Source organism: Eptatretus burgeri, chromosome 3 (assembly GCF_056783735.1).
Source record: "Eptatretus burgeri isolate ZD-2024b chromosome 3, Ebu_testis_v1, whole genome shotgun sequence".
NCBI lineage: Eukaryota > Metazoa > Chordata > Myxini > Myxiniformes > Myxinidae > Eptatretus > Eptatretus burgeri.
In genome coordinates, this window is record NC_140963.1 from 23,249,368 (window position 1) to 23,271,157 (window position 21,790).

The 21,790-nt window shown below is 43.5% G+C and overlaps 1 protein-coding gene across 6 annotated transcripts in view; it reads right to left on the reverse strand.

Annotated features, from left to right (window-relative positions):
• HHATL (hedgehog acyltransferase like) overlaps positions 1-21,790 on the reverse strand; it is a 91,067-nt gene that overhangs the window by 17,585 nt on the left and 51,692 nt on the right. For all 6 annotated transcript variants that reach the window (XM_085872691.1, XM_085872696.1, XM_085872695.1 and 3 more), the window contains one exon: positions 8,826-9,027. In XM_085872691.1, the coding sequence (XP_085728817.1) occupies positions 8,826-9,027 (202 nt within the window). The remainder of the gene's footprint in view (positions 1-8,825; positions 9,028-21,790) is intronic.

The following is a 21,790-nucleotide window of genomic DNA, read 5'->3' on the forward strand; positions in this document are numbered from 1 at the left end:
TCCCTTAAACTACAGCACGTTCCTTTTAACACTACGTAGCTAAACTACGTCCCCTCTACACATTCACAAGTCTGTCACTGTCTCCAAATCTCTAAAATAACTTTCCCAACCTAAATCTCGCTAACAATCCCTCGAACTAATCCATTCCACGGGCCCCATGAGGACTTACCCCTGCCCCATGGAGCCGGTCTAGCTATGCTAACCCTTCCCCTCAACTAGTTTCCATCCTGTGCCCTGGTCAAGGGGGTCTTCCACCCCTTGCCCAGGAATCCTGTGCACCCGAAAGTGAGGCTTGCTTTTTTTTTTTTTTTTTTTTCACATGCGCAGCACCAGCGCGGCAACTCGCAGCTCGCGCACTTTGCACCTGCCGTCACGTCATGCAGCTGCACGTGTTCCTCGTCCCTCCTTGGACGGTACCATCCGGCAGGGATACCCCTCCTGCCGGATTCCAACCCCACGTGCAGCCATGACGTCACCGTGCGCATAAAAAAAACACAAGCCCCACGTCTTGAGGGGTTCCCCACGCGAACACATGTGCGCTGCCGGTTGGAGCTTAACACACACGATCGCGTGGAGAACCCGTCCGGTCCAAATCCATAATCCTGCCTAAACTTTGTCCGTCCACAGGATCGGCAAATCCACCGCGTGCGTTTCCGGACCGGGACTTCACTCTCGCAAGCGAGCACGTGGGGGCCTCGTGCGTTGCACAGCACGGACCTCGTGCTCACTGCTGGGTGAACCCGGCACGGTCCCCGAAACAACTACAGCCGCTACTCGGCTTTCTTTCCTCACATGTCGCCGTCGTCGCCATTCGACACACGCACTCCCGCGTGTTACGACGCTAACACACCTCACCATTAAACTCACACCGGGAGACGCGGCTGCATGTTCACACATGCCGACCGACATCTCCCTTACATACCGCTCTCTCACACACACGGTCTCCCTTGCACTCGGCCGTTCACTCACGCATGCCATCTCCCTCGCACACGTGGCTCCACTCACTCGCGGCCTTCCACTCACTCGTGCCATTTCCCTCACACAAACCATACCACTCACACACGCGGGGGCACTCGCCCGCGGTGCCTCACTCATACTGGCCGTTTCACTCACACACACGGCCTCTTCCACTTGCGGTGCCCCTTTTACACACGGCGTGCTGGGAAGCACGTACTCCGGCACAATCGCCACCACACCACTCACACACGGGGTCGCTTCCACACACGGGGACGCACTCACACCTTGCACCACACACACAGGGACAACCACACTGGGGATTCGTGTCCCCACAAAAGTCTCCCGGACCTCTATACCCCCCAAGCTTTCCGTGCACCCGTTCACAGCACTCCTCCCCTCGACCTCGCAAAGCACGACCGAACTCACCTGGTCGTGACTCGCCTCAAGGGGGCATACTCCCTCCCCTCGTTCCTGGAGGAGGTCATCCAACTGCTCGCACCGGGTCTCTACCCAGTCCGCGAGCTCACCCCCATTATCCTCCACTACCTCCGTGTGTGTGTGTGCGTCTCTATCCCCGTCTTCATCGTGTAGTCTTCCTTCTATCGTTCCCATCTCCCGTGTCTCTGCCAACTCAGTCACCTCTTCACCCTTTACCTCCCTTGTCTCAACTATTATTTCCGTCTCTTCCCTTGTTATCTCCCTCGTGCACGTCTCCGTCACCCCAATTAGTTTGTCCCTCTCGGTTACCGTCACTTTTTCCGTCACGACCCTCGCCCAACACGTCCCCCGAATTATTTTTTTCTTACTCGCCTCCACCGCGGGCCCGACAGCTGTTGCACTCCCTCCCAGCTCGTTCGCTCCCACACGTGGAGTCGCCATTTTTAGCTCCCTGGTCACTGCCTTCATGCCCGCCTGCAGGCTTCGGCCCATGCTCTGCGTCTCACCCCGCAGCCCTTTCATTTCTTCCTTCATGTTTGTTTCCATCTTTTCGTTCATGCTTTTTATTTCGTTTGTGAATGTATCCATCTTTTCGTTCATTTGTTGTGTATTCGCATCCATCCTCGCTGTCATTGCCGCCAGCATGGCGCACAGCTGGGCTATGTCGGATGCACTCAGCTGAGCCGTTTCGGCAAGGATCGGGGGGTTTTGGTGGAGAGGGGGAGGGGAGGTGTCATACACCGCGGCCGCCGCCTCACCTATTTCGGGCACTGGGTTCAGTTGGGCGAGTTCGTGTTCCTGCACAACCAACATTTCCTGCTCGGGGTTTTCATCCTGGACCATGGATTCTACACATTCTACATCCATTTCTAATACCCCCGGCTCCCGCTCGCCTTGAGACGCCATCTTATTTCTCGTAAAGGGTTAATTTGAATCGCTCGTAATTTGGAGGGAATCGGGGGTCGCTCCTCTCACCCCTGGACCGATTCCCGTGAATTTAGCTGCAGACAGGAGAGCCCGTTTTCCCGTTCTCCGATACCAGTGCCGCGAGGAGGGCGATGAATTTGTATCCCACTCCTGACACCAGTGTTGCGGATTCGCGCCCGCCGGCGTGCGAACGGCCACGTAACTCGAATCGCGGCACGTCGCCCACCGGACGGACAATCCCGTCGTGACCCTCTCGGACTAACGCCGGGAACTAGTCACGGGTGGGCCTTTCGGCCTCACCACGATCGTGCCAATCGGCCCCCCGCGTGGGACAGGGTTGCTCGCCAAATTCGACCTACCTAAGTACCCATACGGAGGGTAGACCGGGCGATCGCACCTCGCCGCAGGTCGACTTCGGACACGGGCCACTTTAAGCGACCCGTTCCGTACTATCGGGATAACCGAGCGGTGTTATCGTCGGCCTCGACGGTTCGATTAATTATTGGGCGTATTTAGCCCACGACCAACCCTTTACGTGAAGTAAGATGGAGATTCAATTAAAGAAAAGACGAAGCAAAACGGGAAAAACAGTTCAACATAAAGCACATTTATTTCGCGATGGCACACGGATAGCACACATATACAATTATACACCAAAAGCAAATGTAAAAGAAGAAACACCACAAATATACACAAAAAGCAAATGTAAAAGTGAAACACAATGCAGATCTACCACCGACTACTGAGCACACGGCAACACTTATACAGTTTTACTTCACAGACGGCGCCGACAACACATATACTCAAAGCAAAAGAAAAAGGGACCACCCTCAACGATGATGGGGGCAGACGGGCCTGGGGCCGAGACCGCGTCGAGCCTACCCGTCTGGTGATGAGCCGCAAAATGGCGGTGGCGCCCCGACTCCGCGGGCCTCGCGGACAGTGTCTGGCAATGGGGTGGGAACGGGGCCCCCTTCTCGCACTATCTCAGCGCAGGGGGAAACAGGAGGGGGTTGTTGATGCTCGGGGGGATGAGGATATCTCGCTGGCTCGGGTCCCGTGACGAGCGTCTCCACCACGACCTCGGTCGCGTTACCGGCCTCCCCTCTCCGCAGCTCCCCGACTCTGACACGAGCACCCCCTCGACTGCCTTCGCCGCCGCCACCTCTCCAACTCTCCACAGCTCCGTCCAACTGCTTTCTCCGACTCTTCTCTTCACTGACTTCCCAACTCAACTTCTTCCAACTCTTCCCAACTCAACTCCTTTTTGGCGAGCGAACGCGGCCCTTTATAGCCCCCCGTGGCTTCGCTCTTTCACCTTCGACCCTTTACCTCTGGCTGGCTCCCCATTGGACAGAGGAAAAGTGGGCGTGAATGCTTTTTGATCCATGAATCTGCATATAGCGATATTACTCCGACGCACCTGGGGGCGGGGCCAAATCGCCCCATGCTCGCTGATAGGACGGAACAGATGTGGGCGAGAGTCGTTTTTGATCCGATTTCTTCGGAAAGGCTGGTGTCTCTGCACCCGCTGCTCGGTGCGCGCCCTGCACGAGTCCAGTATCGGTGCCCACAAGCGGCGCGGGAATGACGGTGATGCGATGGTTGCGAGGGCTAGTTGTGACGGTAAAGGTCGTGGCTGTTGTTGTGCAGCGGCGTTGCGGTTGGTGGTTGTTGTGTGATGGCTGTTGAGACGTGGTTGGTGGTGGTAGTAATGGTAGTAATGGCGGCTGGTCCAAAATAAAGATAGTAAAAGAAAAACGGCTATCTAGAGGGGTCGCAGCCCGAATTAATGACATTTATTCCCTCTAAACAACGGGTTTGGGCCTAACTACACATATACTTACAGAGATATCTCACCTAAGGGACCTGAATGGTGGTTTGCGAATTTCGTCAACCACAACAATATATATATATATATATATATATATATATATATATATATATATATATATATATATATATATATATATATATATATATATATATATATATATATATATATATATAGTTGAAAGTGTGTCTGTTTGTCTGTGACCTATGTACGTGAAAAGTACTGGACTGTTCCTCACCAAACTTCACATGCTGACAGAACATGTACCCAGGAGTGTCCCGATGTAAAATAATTGGACTTCCGACTTCCGGTTTCCGAATTATGACGTCATCACCTGATTTCGTAATGTTAATTTTTCAAGTTCAGCCGATTGACATGGGGCCAACGCCATATACAATATATCTAACATATGATTTTAAGTTTTTGTTTGTCTGTTTGTTTGTTTGTCTGCACACGCTAATCTCCTGAAAGGGGAAAGATAGGAGCTAACCACTGAAACAAAAATGTCGGGATGGGCCCTGGGAAGGTTACAGGCTATGTGGCAAGGTCCCTCAGCCGGGGGAGGGGGGGGAGGTTGTGTTCCCCCCTCACCAACCCCCTTAGCCTATGACTGCCATGGCCCAATAGCGAACTGATACTGTGCTCGCGTCAGACATATGTATAGAAGATTAAATTCATTCAAAAAGAACCCGGGCAGCACCGGGTGCATTCACCTAGTGTACATATATACATACATATATACATATATACATACAGTCATACATCCATACATATATACATACAGTCATACATCCATACATATATACATACATACATATATACATACATACAAACATATAAACAAACATACATACATACATACGCTCCATTATACAGGGTGAGTCAGAAGTAGCGCCCGATTTCTGTCAGTTGATTGTTTGTTTGCCATTTGTATTGCAGTGTACAAGAAGATAGAAATAAATGAATGACATGTTTATCTAACCATTTATTCAAGAAAAAATTATTACGGAACTGTACCAAGCTGTTTTACTTGCAATTTTCAAAGTGCCCTCCCTCGTGATCGATGCACAATTGCAGCCGAGCAGGCACAGAGTGGCACACACGTCTGCAGAGTTCGATATCAATTTCCTCAAACTTAGCAGTGATTTGAGCCTTCAATTCCTGAATTGTACGAGGCTTTTCACGATAAACAAGGTCTTTCATGAGCCCCAAAAGAAAGAAATCTGGAGGTGTAAGGTCTGGGGAGTGTGCCGCCACTCAATCGGACCGCGGCGGCCGATCCACTTTCTGGGAAAGTTTTCATCAAGCCACTGATGAACATAACGTCCATAATGAGGTGGAGCTCCATAATGCTGGAAATACCAGTCCTGATCTTGTACCCTGGGCCAAAAGAAGGTTTGCAGCATATCCAGGTAAATTTCTGCAGTGACAGATCCCTCAAAGAAAAAGGGTCCAATTATCCCTAATGGAGATATGGCTGCCGAAACTGTCACTCCAGGTAAATTTACCTCCTTCTCAACTGTCATTCTTGGGTCATTCGCAGCCCAGTAGACACAATTGTGTCTGTTAATTGTACCATTAAGCTTAAAACATGCCTCATCTGACCACCAGATGTTATCAAGCATTGTGTCCTCTTCGTGAAGTTTAGCTGAGAACTCTTCGCAAGTTGAAGACGGTGGTCGTCATCTCCATCATGAATGACATGCAGTAAGCGTGGAATGTAAGGTTTCCATTTTTTCTGGTGAAGGACACGGATAACACTAGATCGGCCCACTTCCAACTCTGCAGATGAACGGCGAGTTGACTTTTGCAGACTTTGTTCCAGTCTTCTGATGGCTTCTTCAGCCTTAGCTATATTTGTTGCCGTTTTCGGACGACCGGACTTCTTTGCAGTGGCTACCGACGCTGTTGCTTCAAATTTATCGGCAATCAATCGTATGTTTCTTCCCTGAGGTGGGTTAATATCGAATTCCTGTGCCAAACGGCGTGCTGCCATCGTTGGTTGTTCATTACATTTGTAGGAATGTTTCATGGCCACAATGCGTTGATTCATTGAAAGGTAATTCATGATTCAATTTGGTACAAATTCAGTAACTTTCCAAAGTCGCAGCAATAACCTGCAAAACAAAAGCAATAAATAAATAAACCAATGTCACCCGCAGGGTGACCCGTATCTTGCCAAAAGGTGACCACGTGTGACTTCTTTAAGGTCACACTGAGGTGAACAGAGCTGCTATCCACCAGAAGCGACTCCGTGAGGAATATCTGCCTACGAGAGATTCCGATGAGAATCGTTCTCCAGAGTAACCATGAAAAATATGCTTTTGCCTCATAATGTCACCAAATGACGTCATAATGTCTCAAGCTTGACATATCTAGAAAGCACTCATAGATGTGTTCAATTTGAGGTACAACACGATATGGTTCCTAAAACTTGAAAATTTGACCTTGGGGTCAAATATGTTTGACCTGAGGGGCTAACCATGAAGGTCAAGGCGAATCACCACCAAAAATTAATCAGCTGAGCGCCAGACCATGAACTATATTCCCATGAAGTTTGAAGACGATCCGATCAAAATTACTCAAAAAATAAGTGTTTCGTCGACTCCCCTGATTTGCGCCAAAGTGACCTTGCCCTTTGACCTTGACCTTCAAAATTTTGTGCACTGAAAGGGATCTCTATAGGCCTCTGATATGCGAAGTTACAAAAATTTCCGATGATAACTGTGCTCTGCAGAATTTTTTATACGTGATTACAGACAAAAAAAAAAACAAAAAAACATACAAGCTGACTAACATATCTTGCAAAAACTTCGTTTTGGCAAGATAATAAATTACGAAAATTAATAATCTGCAAGACAATTATTAACAACATGACTTCCCAGAAAGAATCTGACAGCCGAAAAAACAGAAATCGGGCGCTACTTTCGACTCACCTTGTATATGGATTCTGCCCAAAAAGATCCACATTTGACAGCAATTGTTTTTTGAGCAAGTTAAATGTTGAAGTATAAACAACATTGAGGTGACAAATCATAAACTCACGATTTTAAGTATCAGGGTGGTATAAGAAATGACGAGGTACCTGTATTTGTTCAGTACTGTGCCCAACTTCAACCAGGAAGATTACACCAGGGTTTTAGCTTCAATAATTATTCAGTATTCGATTATAATCGGTCATGACTCTGCCTCGATACTTGGAATGAGTCGACTTGCACATGTAAAAACATTTGAAGACATTTTCATTTTGTTGCTTTCACATTGTAGGCAGCTCGGTGGTTTCTGTTTTTTTAAACGTCTATTCTCCACGATTGCTCTCTCAGTCCTCAGACTTATACTCTCTACTCCAGAATGAAAGGGCCCTTCCAGTAACTCCCTCTTGGTTAAACTTCCAAAATCCATGCTGACTGCACATCTCAATTCTTTTATTCCTCACTTCTCTAATCTATGGAACCACCTTCCAGAGGCTGTTCTGCCTCATTCTTCCCTCTAGGACTTCAAGGAAGCAGTGCACCACCATCCCTCTAGGACTTCAAGGAAGCAGTGCACCACCATCCCTCTAGGACTTCAAGGAAGCAGTGCACCACCACCCCTCTAGGACTTCAAGGAAGCAGTGGACCACCATCCATTGTCATCCTCAATTCTGAACCCTGACTTTGTTTTTACCCATAGTAACCTTTCCTAACCCAAGCAGTTTACAATTACTAGTTCCAGTGTTTGCTCCCCTCCTTTTCCTCCTATCCTGTTCATTCGTTCCCTTGCTGTTTGTCTCACTGTCAGCTCTACCTTTCTCTTACATGACCCTTCTTCTTCTTGCATATGGCAGCTTCGCTGCTGGGTCGGTCATTTTGTTGGGGTGTGACAATCGCACTGATGCTGTGCCCCTATACCAGTACACTGGTACTCATTTCGCTGACCTCGGAAGGATGACAGGCTGAGTCAATCCCACCAGGTGTTAATTCAGTGGTAAACGGGGCTTTAACTCAGGACCCTAAGATCCCAAGCCAGCCACCCTAACCACGAAGCCAACACCAGGCTTTGCCTGAGCCTGACTACTGTAAAGAAAAAAAATCCTTTCTCATTTCGCACTTACCTTTAAGCTATGAAGTCTGGGTTCGATTTCAGACCCAAATAGAAATTGTTGGACTGGTACTACAGAGCATGAAAATAATGAGTGAAATCCCTTGGAGGGATATTAAGACAAATGTTCCATGTACTCACATTCGTCGGTTGACATTAAAGATATCGTGGTGTGTTGCAGAGAGTATGCGCGAGTTCTCTACCCACACCAGGTTCGAGTCTGAGTGGACACGACCGGGGGTTATTACCACAATTTTTTTTTACACGCGCACGCACGCACGCACGCACGCACACACACACACACACACACACACACACACACACACACACACACACACACACACACACACACACACACACACACACACACACACACACACACACACACACACACACACACACACACACACACACACGCTGTTCAATCAAACTTCACAGCTTGGTCGATGAATTGTAAGGTGCACCTTGCCATACCACTGTGTCTGTTACTTCATTTGAGGACAACTTTGATATAATAATCTTTAATCATATTTAGTACACGAAGACTAAACACTTAATGCTTCCCTCTGGGAGCTATAAATACTCTCACCTCAAATTTAGCGATGAAAGAGATACAAGCTATTCTCCGTATCCAAAGCTCCAGATTGAGACCAAAGCAGTTGCAGGCTGACCAGAGACACACGGTGGGACAAGGACCAAGCCACAGGGTCGTCACTGCAAAAGTGCTGATGGTTGCTCGAAGCTCTTTGAATAACTCCGTATGGCTCTCACCCACATAGTTATAAATGTACCTGCAAGTTCAGAAAAAGAAAAAAGATTGAATGAAAAAGCGTTTCCTGAAGGGTACAAGCCATTGTATTTGCAATTATATCCAGTGTTAAGGAGTAATTAATGGGTTTCTTGTAACATTATTGGTAGACAGTCGGTAGTAATGAACAATATTGTTGTTCATTAGAATTCAATGCATTTTGTACACATTTGTTTCAGGCAAAAACTTCCCTGCTGCACAGCTGATAGGTGATGAAGAGTATTTTTGGGCTGGAAACTTGAACAGTTTGCCTATAAAGGAGAGAAAGTTAAATATCGTGGTGCAGTGTAGAAGAGGTTCGCATCGTCGAGAATAAACAAGTTTAAATGTACGAATACTCTTTTCTGTGGATTCACCGCATCACATAATATTGCTTTAAAAAAAAATTCTTATCAAACGGCCATTGAGCTTGTTGTTGAAGTAGTTTGAGTGATGTTCCCACGGATGCTTCCCATTTGCTGCATGAAATTGCTCAGGGATTTTCTATCAACTGACTCTTCCATAAAAGAGTACCCGAAACGTCCTCGAGAAACAAAAAAAAGAACTAGAACGGGCACTCATAGAGCGCATACCTTCGCCACCACTACTTTTTTTGTTCTTGGTATGAGTGTGGGGAACTGGTTTCATATCAATGGTCTTATGACACAAACCACATATCTATAATGTCATGATCCCCCCCCCGACTTTCGGGAGCTACGGACTAAACAACAATCAACTCACGTCGTTTTGGCGAGTCTTCACTCGCAAGCTCGGTGAATACAACGTTTCAACAAGAGAAGGCAATCTCGTTTGATGCTGGTTTCATGCAAATTAAATAAGAATTGACTGAGTTATGCCGAAAACCGCATATTTTTCAAGGGCGTGACCCCCCCCCCCCGACATTTTACCCCAACCGGTGACATGTGTTATGATGTCATTGTGTCACAAGATTGGCCATTAAATTCTGAACATTTTGGTGCTGGGTTCATGTAAAGCGGACAAGAATTGACCGCGTTATGACAAAAACCGCATATTTTTCAAGGTCGTGACCCCCCTGACCTTTGACCCCTAAGCGGTAACAAGAGTATGGACGTCATTGGGTCATATTGCATATCACAAGATGAGGCGTTGAATTCTGAACATTTTGGCGTTAGTTGCATGCAAATTGAATATAAATTGACCGTGTTATTGTAAAAAGACGATTTTGACCTTTTCGTGACCTTGACCTTGACCTTTGACCCGAACGATCCCAAAATCTAATCGAATGCTTCCTGGCTAATAACCAATCATCCCACCAATTTTCATGCAATTCGGTTTAATACTATTTGAGTTATACGAATCACAAGATTACAAATAAATAAATAAATAAATAAATAAATGCACGCCGACCAAAACATAACCTTTCGCAGAATGCGAAGGTAATGATCAATCAATGATTCTGCCCAAGGAATTAACTTTGAAACCGACCAAGTAAATACCGGGGCAAGAGTATCACATAAACACAAAGCAATAAAAAGAACGAAACATAAAGCACATCAGGTACAAAATAATTCACACATTTCTTGGTTATTGTTGGGATTAAACAAATTGACAAATGGATTTATATGTCGTCCTTAAAACAGTCAAAAAATACATGGGGGGGGGGGGAAGGAGGTGAGAAGTGAAGGGGTGGTCAGTGGGTAGTTCTCAACACTTCGAACATCGAACCTCTTCTACCTCCTTGACTTGCCTCAGCAAGTGTTATTTAAGTGTTTTTACAAAATAATTCTAAATGACTACAACACACAACATGAAGGTGCACGAAACAAACATCATTGGTTCTTTAATTATCATCGGTTAAAAACAAAAAACAAAAACGAAAAGCTTTATTAGGATATTATTTTGCTAAGTTATAACTTCAAGCACATTTACATAGTATTAGTGAAACAACCCGGTGAAATGATAATAATTAGTAAATAGTGAATGTGATTATTTGTTGATAAGAGTACGCTCCAGGTTTTGTTGTTCACGGATATTACTGACCCTGTTGTGCCTCCTAGTCTGGATGGAAATTTATGTTTATTATTAACTTTGTGATGAGATCAATGTTGATGGGGACGTGATCTTCAGAAGATGAGTTTGTTGATGTCCGATTGGTGTGTAGACTTTGTAGCTGAGACGGTTTTCATTACTGGTGCACTGCAGGAGAGCTGCTTAGGGTTTTTGGTAAATGTGAGATATTCTGGATTGCCGTGGTAACTGATGCCATGAAATCCTGTTGCACATGATGAAACGACATGCAGTTGTCCATGGGAAAACACAGGTGTTTCCAGGTGAAAGGCAACTCTTTTGTCGTGTTTCTCTTTGGGCCTTATTTATTGCCATGGCAAATGCTGGTCGAATTGGGAACTCGTGATGACGTAACTGAAATTGGTATCGTTACAGTTTTTGGAAACAGCTTTGAGATGATGTAACTGTGCAACAATTGACTCGCCAAAAGAAACATGCCCGAGAAACTCACCAAACGAATATACAATGTGTGGTTGAAAGTGATGAATTTAGTTTTTTTTTTTTAATCAGAATATTTATAAAATGTCAGTACTCAGAGAGTTATAGTTAAAAAAAATATATATATATATATATATATATATATATATATATATATATATATATATATATATATATATATATATATATATATATATATATCTCTCACAAAGTGGGTATGCTGTGGTATGTTTGTCGGAAATTCCACATAAAACTATTATGAGGTACTTAGACAAACCATCAATGGTCAGAAATGAAAGTGGACATCTTGGAGAACCTGTAGAAACCGGCAATATCATACTCTCCATTTCCCTGTTTTTATTTAAGATGGATTAAAGCAACATAATATGGGTATTTTAACCTTAGAAATGTTAGTTTGATTGGTAAAATTTCTATTTTACTGGACGTTTCTTATGTGACAGTTATTTTGAGTGTGGTGATTCAGAATGTGAACTTTGGTGTCTCTTTTTTGTTTTGATGATGTTCTGTCTCCCGATTCGCGTTTTCTGGCATCTACCCTATCTGATGAAATAATGGATTTGTACATAACGCTTCGTGTCCACGACATCAAGAAAAATAAGGAGTCCAGTGTTGATAATGTTTCTTATGAGTTTTATTTCAAATCGCCTTTAATTTCTTGGAAATATTACAGAGTCTAACGGCAGAAAAATATAGATCAAAATTGTGATCAGAAAAATAAAATTCAGACCGCAAATAATCCCGTCTTGATGTTCGTGTCAGTCCCATGATGCACGAATCATCTCTCGTCGGACGCAAATAACGCTAGCATTAGAAAAATCTTGCCATCTTGAAAACTTCCCCGATTGATGGATATAATAGGCACTTGCAAGCGTGTCAGCACATTTCCATTCGCCGTCGAGCGCAGCGTTTGTCTTCGTGTCCATGTCTTTGCAAGAGCCGTAACGTACGAATCCAGCATGAGGACGCCGATCCGAACGAGGTGACTCACATTTGTCTGATAAAATTCTTCATTTTAACCGACGCTAGAATTTTTTTGGTGCTTCATGAGGACCCGAGAGGTAAGAATTATGTTTTACTTTTCATGTTTAAAGTGATTATTTTCAAAAGTTCGAAAGAAATAGATTCGATTTTAACGTTATTTTTCACTTACAAGTTTTGCTTTCTTTGCTACTGAACCCGTCTGTGTTTTCTTCGTAATGTATAACAGCGGACTCTCTCAAAATGTGTTGTTATTTTATTTTTCCTGTCACATATTGAGCCTGTTTAAAAAGGCTGAGTAAAAATTATCTGTTTCTTATCCCAAAATATAATATTTATTATCTTGCCAAAACGAAGTTTTTGCAAGATGTTTGTCAGCTTGTATGTTTTTTTTTTGTTTGTTTGTTTGTCTGTAATCACGTATAAAAAATTCTGCAGAGCACAGTTATCATTGGAAATTTTTGTAACTTCGCATATCAGAGGCCTATAGAGATCCCTTTCAGTGCACAAAATTTTGAAGGTCAAGGTCAAAGGTCAAGGTCACTTTGTCACAAATCAGGGGAGTCGACGAAACCCTTATTTTTTGAGTAATTTTGATCGGATCGTCTTCAAACTTCATGGGAATATAGTTCATGGTCTGGCGCTCAGCTGATTAATTTTTGGTGGCGATTGACCTTGACCTTCATGGTTTGCGCCGAAGGTCAAACATATTTGACCCCAAGGTCAAATTTTCAAGTTTTAGGAACCATATCGTGTAGTACCTCAAATTGAACACCTCTGAGTGCTTTCTCGATATGTCAAGCTTGAGACATTATGACGTCATTTGGTGACGTTATGAGGCAAAAGCATATTTTTCATGGTTACTCTGTAGAACGATTCTCATCGGAATCTCTTGTTGGCAGATATTCCTCAAGGAGTCGCTCCTGGTGGTAGCAGTTCTGTTCACCTCAGTGTGACCTTAAAGAAGTCATACGTGGTCACCTTTTGGCAAGATACGGGTCACCCTGCGGGTGACATTGGTTTATTTTGGTTTTTTTTCATCTGATTCCGTACATAACGCTGACGCCAAGCTCGAAATTCGAACGTGTATTTACAGTGTTGTATATATTCAGTGGTAACTTTAAAACCGGACGTGCTGCAGGTCTAAAAACTTAGATTTAGCTATTTGAATACATGCAGATTAACATAATGGGTTGCATTTCATGTTTCCCTAAACTTTTTTTTTGCCCTTTGTGTAACAGTATTGTGTACCCAGTACCCACTTTGTGAGCCATGCACATATATATATATATATATATATATATATATATATATATATATATATATTGTTTCCATGCATTTCTAACATATGCCGAGTGATGGAGCAAGATGGCACAGATCAGGATCATTCAATCTGTTTTTGGAAGATATGATAAAAAAATTGGGTGCCTGATCAGAAAAAAGCAGAGTCATAAATACATGTACTGTACAATTGTACATGTGTACAAATAGTTACACAACATTTAGGTGTTCGGTTTACATCAAGACCTCTCTGCACGACATGATGGGTGCGTCAAACGTCAAGGTACTCGGTTCGCTGAAAGTATCCGTATTCCATGGCTTTATATGAATTTGATTAAGAATTGAAAGAATTAATGTGACGTTGATCTTGCTCATGTGAAAATGATTCTGCACATCATATTTTGAGGGGGGGGTGTGCACAATTGAGCATGTGCACAATCCAACCTCCACTAGGTCAATCAATTGAGTATTATAGATCCAGTCTATCATTGCGAGATTCAATACTCACTTCAAACATCCTTGCTAGTCTAATTCGATTTCACATATATATTTTTGTATACACGAAACAAAAGCTGAAAGAAAACAAAAAACACAAAGCGATTCAAAAAGTAATCCATTGTTTTACTCACTTGGATGAATGTAACAGATTATATCATGGATCACCCAAGAGCTAATGTAATGAGTGTTTAATAACGGATTACTTTTTAATCAAGTGAGCTTCCCAATACTGATTAATTGTTTTACAACTATTTATAAAGACAGGCCATAAATAAAAAATATTTTTTCCCATGAACTCATTTTTATGTTCATCCCTTGTATGTACCAGTCAAGCAAAGCTGCCGTCACAATCACGGAGAGACCAAGTCCTGTGTGCCTCGCCTCTTGAAAGGAAAAACTTTCACCACAATTCATAGATTTCACCACAAGGCTGGCACCTGTGCATCCAGGCTGTGTGAAATCAAAAATTCTGGGAAAACAATTTTTTTTTGACCAGTAATGTGACGAATGTGAATATATGAGGATTCAGCTTCAGTTGACCTTCCACTGCAAGTATTTCTTACAGTACAATTATGCTCACAAATGTGTAGTATAGTGTTGCGAAATTATTTTTTTGAATACTGGTGATTTTAAGTTGTCCCTTCTGCTTGTGAGCTTTGCCTCTCCGCTGTCCAACCTGGGTTGGAATCTCGATTCAGCTATAAACTGTCATCCTGGTGTTTCACATGCAGGGTGATTCGTCAACGTGTATGCCGTCCCTCGGATGGACGTAAAACTGGGCGTCCGGTCTGCCAATGCCAGTTTGTGGACGTATCCCACTGTGTCCTTCCCAAAGAGTTGGTGAGTTTACAAAACAAATGATAAATTGCTGCCCTGACCAACAGGGGCATTGCATCAGCAGCACAGCCACACCCTCAGCCAATGATGCTACCCCACATTTTTGTGCTGCAAACTAAAAAAAGAGGAAGAAGATACAAGTTTGAATGTGTCGATGTAGCTGCATCGATACAATTAATTTCCAACAACGAATCGATGGTAAATTTAAAGTAGAAAGGAAGTATTTGTACCACACAACTCAACGTCGTTGGAAGGTCAAAAATATTGCCATTGAAAGGGTCACCTGCTTCATGAAGTGTGTGTGTGTGTGTGTGTGTGTGTGTGTGTGTGTGTGTGTGTGTGTGTGTGTGTGTGTGTGTGTGTGTGTGTGTGTGTGTGTGTGTGTGTGTGTAGTGGGACGCGCAGGTCATTCACTTGGCTTTCGGAAAGAGACGACATACACTGCTTTTGGGAATTTTAACATCTATGTCGATGAGTTTCATCATCCACTTTCAGTTAAAAAAAAAAATTTCCAATTGCTGGCTACTTTCACAATCAGCAGCAACACATTCCTTATCCCCCTTAAGGCCCTGTCACACCTTGACGATTTAGCCAGTATATACCTGACGTATGAAAAATTTGGCTAAAACGCTGGCACACGTCGAATACATTATGGGTAAGTTTGTATACGTTAAGAGCACGCTGGCATACGTCGTAGTACGCTGAGCTGTTAGACAAATTTTCCATGCTTGACATTTTTCGACGTATGCCAGCGTATGACTCACACGTTCCGCATACGCTGGCCATAAGTTGTAGGCACGTTACGCGATCGTTGACACACGTCAACACACGTTACTTGGAAGTTACTCATAAGTCGAAACACGTCAAGGTAATGGTTAGCATCAGTGTTCCAGACTCCCTGTTTTTGGTTTTTGTTCTTCAGTATGACGGTGATGTTGACACTTCGATTTCTCGTGCTTTTATAATACAATATAATTAATAGGCTGCCGCTCAACGATTTAAATCATAACCGCACTAGAAATCGAAGTGTCAACATCACCGTCATACCGAAAAAAAAGGAAAAAAAACCAGGGAGTCTGGAACACTGACACTAACCATTATCTTGACGTGTTTCAACTTATGAGTAACGTACAAGTAACGTATGTCGACGTGTGTCAACGATCGCGTAGCGTGCCTACAACTTCTGCCAGCGTATGCAGAACGTGTGTCATATGCCGAGTACGTCGAAAAATTTTCAACATGCTGAAAATTTGTCGACAAACTACGACGTATGCCAGTGTGCTCTTAACGTATACAAAACTTACCCATAACGTATTCGACGTGTGCCAGCTTGGTTCGGCAAATTTTTCATACGTCGGCATACACTGGTTAAAACGTCAAGGTGTGACAGCGGCTTCACACTTCGATGTCTAGTGCGGTTATGATTTGAATCGTCGAGCCGCAGCCTATGAATAGCCTACGCCACGTGATCGTCGGCGATACGCTGCCGCGCACTATGCACAAGTTAGACTATCGTTGGGCATAGGTTGTGAACGCCGACAACACGCTCAGCATTCGTTGGTATAAGTTATCTATATGTGATTGAAACGTTCTGTGTACGTTACTAATACGTTATGCATCCGTCCAACTAGTTATGAATACATCCAAAAATGGGAAAAAAACATCAATAGTTCAGCGTACGCCAGCGTTTTGCATACATTTTGATACCTTGCCATACGCTGGCTAAAACGTCAAGGTGTGACAGCCCCTTTATGTTCATATAGTCAGCCTCTGGATCTTGTTTTAACCCGTGATAATGATCCTGTGATGGGAATAGATTTTAATACAATCCAATTCGCTGAACACTCAGTATCACTTTTACTGTTCCTTTGTCAAAACGTTCACATCCGATGAAGCCCGTGACATACCATAACATTAACTTGACAAATAATAATCAACACTTACCAAGAAATAATTTTTAAAATTCAGTTTTCATACCTCCCTGGATGACCCTGAACAATCGTTCTCAATTTATAAGCAAAGACTTTCAAATGCCATCGAGAAATTTAATCCATTGATCATAAAAAGGATTTACAAGGAACTTCAATACAGGAGATATTGGCACAATAGTCCAAGAGCATTAGGGTTTAACCTGGACATTTTTGGTAACAAGCTGATTTTTTCAGGAAAGGTCCAGGAATGTGTGTGAAATAACATACTAAAAGTCCTCATGAATCCTCCTTGAGCGTTTTCCGCAATCCAAAATGGCGTCCAAAATGGCTGCCATTTCCTGTTTTTCTCATAACTTTGCAAGTAGGTTTACCTATAACACATTTTAAATGTCTACACATATGTTTTGAAGTATAAGGAACTCAATACAATATATCTATACCAATAAAACTACTTGAACTAGTCCCAAAATCCAAAATGGCACCAAAGATGGTTGCAATTTCCTGTTTTTATCATGACCCTGTGACTAAGTTACCTCAATATGCACTTTAAATCTCTAAATATATTATGTCTTGAGAAATAAGGAACTCATTCAGATACTTTGAAGTACAAAGGAAACAATAAAACCGCTGAAGTTCTTTCTGAAATTCAAATGGTGCTCAAAATGTCCGCCACTTATCAACACACTGCTGTTTTAGCCTGTTTCAAGAGGCAAAGACATTCAAAACAAGATCATGCTAGAGATTCAAACCTCAAAAGTTTCAGATGAATCTTTACCTTACGCATGCACACACCTAGTTGCATCAGTCATTGTCTTCATCGTCGGATGCTGTATCTTCAATGTTGATGTCCTCTGAAGTTGGGGTAATATCATTGTCGGCATCTATAAGAGTTGGTGCTGTATTGTTGCAATTGAGACCACTGCATTTACTGCACATTGAGGTACAAAAGAGCCCAAGTTTCTTGCAGCTACATGTCATGCTTCTGCAACCATGTGGTTTACACCCACATGCCACCATGTTCAGCAAAGTGTCGGGTGTAACAGCAATGTCTGTTTCTACCGGGGTAAGAGTCCCGTCCTGAAATCGCCAGCCCCATTCTGTTGGAGATAAGGAGTTACCCATCCATTCCTGGACGGTAAGATAGGCGCGATATGAATGTTGCTTTGCTGCAGCACTAGTTGGAGGTAGACTTTCTAGCTGAAAGGATGAACTCAGGGAACTGCGACCGATTGCCCGTTTGTATGCGATGTGACGGTAGTCATCAAGAGATTCAAAACTGCTGGCTCCATAAAGCTTAAGAATGAAGCCTTCCCCAGCTTTTTCCACCTCGTCATGGGTGCTTCCACTGTTTGTGAAGGTATCCAGCAAGTCGTAGTCCCGCTTCTTGTGCACCATGTTGAAAGCTTTACGCTTGCCCTGACGATAGATCGCAGAGACCGTGTCACATCCCGTCACAGCATGAAGAAACATCAAGTGATTTCTTGTGTCCCCTATGGCATGCTGAATCTCATGAATGTTGAAGACCGTGACAGGATTACTGCGGCATAGCATGTACACATCTGTGGAAGAGGTTGCCCGAGCAACTATCATTACCAGTAAGTCTGTGTCCGTACCAACGACAGCAACTGGCACATGTTCTGACTCTACCAGTGCTAGTGCTGTGGAGACAATCAGGGTGTCGGCGTCTGCTTCTGCCTGGACTTTTGGAAGAACTCAAGAGGTCTTATTGGTACTTGCGTGCTTCAGCATCTCTTAAGATGTATTCTAATGAGTTCCTCATACTTCAAAACATATATGTAGACATTTAAAGTGTGTTTTGGGGAAACCTGCTTGCAAAGTTATGAGAAAAACAGAAGAGGCGGCCATTTTGGACGCCATCTTGGATTGCGGAAAACGCTCAAGGAGGATTTATGAGGACTTTTAGTATGTTATTCTAGACATATTCCTGGACCTATCCTGAAAAAATCAGCTTGTTACCAAAAATGTCCAGGTTAGGGCCTATTTTGACCTAATGCTCTTGGACTACAATCACAACCCCCCCCACCCCACGCACAACCAATTCACACTACTTCCACATACCCACATAACTCAATTTTAAAACTATCCACCAACTCTACCGTCACTACTTTTGCAAGGAAACTATTCTATTTTGAAAATATATTTTTCAGGTAGATGACTACAACTGCACACAATATTCTAGATGTGGCCCTCACTAAATTCCTGTACAATGTTAACACCATCTCTTTTGATTTATAAATGATCCCCCTCCTAATACAACCTAAATCCATATTTGCTTTACCTATAGCTGCCTGGCACTGTGCTGCCTGATTACCTCCCATATCTATTACCACCCCCAGATCCTTCCCCTGTGTGACAAGCTCCAAAATTACTCCTTACATCCGGTAATCTCTATTTTCATTGTTTTTTCCCATCCCTGACACCTTACACTTGCTCAGGTGAAATTCCATCTGGCAGTCTTTTGCCCAATCTATACAAGTATCAATACTTTCCAGAATATGATCACCACCTCCTCTTTGCTGTCTACCTTACGATCAAGCTTCGTGTCATCGGCAACTTTAGAAAGCCGACTCTTAGCCCGACTTTTTCAATTCGTTGATGTAAGATATGAATAATGACGAAGCCAGAAGTGATCCCTGGGGTTATCCACCAGTGACATCCTCCCACTCATCGCCACTCTTTGCTTCCTATCACTAAGCCAGTTTCCAATCCAGTTTGCTACTCAACCTGGCACTCCACAAGTTTCATTAAAACTCGAAATTGCTCTCTGTGATTTAACACTGAGTGGAATTCTCTGTAAATAACGTGTCAGATTAGAGAGAAACACAAGAAATCTCAGTCACTTGCTAACTACCTCACTTTCAAAACAGCCATGGTCCATTACACTAAATCCCTTTAAAAAAATTTTGCATACAAAGTCAAGGCTCATGGAAGAGCGAGTTCATTTAATGGATCAGGGCATAACAGGACAAAAGGAACAGAAGAAGGAGGGTGGGGGACACAATACAGGGATACTTGGATAGATATGCAACATAGGGAAGAACGATACTGTCACTGAATGTTTCACAATGGAATCTGCAAGACTGTTACTGATGCCATTCGATGTTCTGTTCATTGTTAAAGTAAGTTTCAGTAGCAGTACAATTGGAAAATTAACAAAGAAAAATGGTGTTCCTCAACCTGATCTTCCATTTGAAGTTCACATTCATGGTACCATCAATGCACTGCGGTTATCCTGCATAACGAGCTGCATACGAGGAATCCTTAGTGTACGACGATTGTTTTTGCCATGCTCAACTGGTAGATCTGAAGAGGAAATCTACCAAAAGGAGTGGTCGGTAGGTGAATTCAATGGATTTAATTCCGATTCAACACGAGTGGGATGCGTCGGGCACAACATGCATGGTGTTGACTTAATGGATGGAGCGGTGGGCTTGGGATCCTAAGGTCCTGAGTTAAAATCCTGGTTGACTGTTGAATTAATACCAGGTGGAGTTAACTCAGCCTGTTATCCTTCCGAGGTCGGCAAAATGAGTGCCAGCATCCTGGTATACTGTGTCGGAGTGGCGACCCGTCCAGGATTGTTCCCAATAGCCAAGGAGACTGCTTCGGCAGCACCAACGCTCTGCACAGAGTATAGTCCTGATGGATGGATGGGCACAACCTTTCTCACATTTCCAAGCAGTTTTGATGAATTACAATATTGCTGAACAACTCTCCCCCAGAAGCTTACTGATTCACTAATTAGTGAGCTTGAAATTGTGTTGCAGAGAATCTAGGCCCATCAACATTGCAAATGTATTTTTTGAAGCAGATCGTGGGGTTTCAATGAGACTTGAGGGAAAACTTCCTCATGATGATCACTCTCAAGTTTGTTCATCGTAAAATTCACATCTTAAGTATGCCATCATTGGGTTAAAAGGTCACATAAATATCTTGGGTTGGCCTATTCGTGTTCCTATTGGAGCCGATGGCTCATGTTGCATGGAACCCAGATTGAATTCCCAGATACCATATGCTTGTACATTGTCTACCAATGCCCATGCAATCCATGTAAAAATACATTGATGTCAAAGTTTTGCCGTACGTGCGAATATATGAATATGAGCCAGAGATCCTCTACTAGGCCGAGATCACTATTTTTTTTTATTTAAAAATCTGAAGAGCACATACCTAGGCACAGGCTGAACAGTTTACGTTTTCTATCCACTGATAGGATAGATCCCGATCCAGATATTCACCAAATTCGAATAAATTCATCCTTGACACACACCCAACATGTCTTCCAAGATTTGTCTGAATCAGTCCGTAACTTTTTGAGATATTGTGCTATGTATAGTTTTTGGACCTATCTATCAATGAATGGTGAAGAATCACTTTTAAAAAAATGGTAGATTCCAGATCCCGATTCTGATCTTCACTAAAATATAATCAATTCGTCCTTGTCACATACCCAACCTGTTCACCACGTTTCATCCGAATCCATCCATAACCTATTGAGACATCTTGCTCACAGTCAGACAGACAGAGAGACAAAGAGAAAAATGGGTGAATACAGAATCTCTGTCCACCTTCGGTGGCAGGTCAGGTCAGGTCAGGTCAGGTCAGGTATGGGAGCATGCGCCAGAGCAGCGCGTCGCTGCGTCCACTTTCCACTGGTATTCCAGGGGCCTACGTCTGGCCATCCACCAGGCAGATGCCAAGCCCATCCTCATC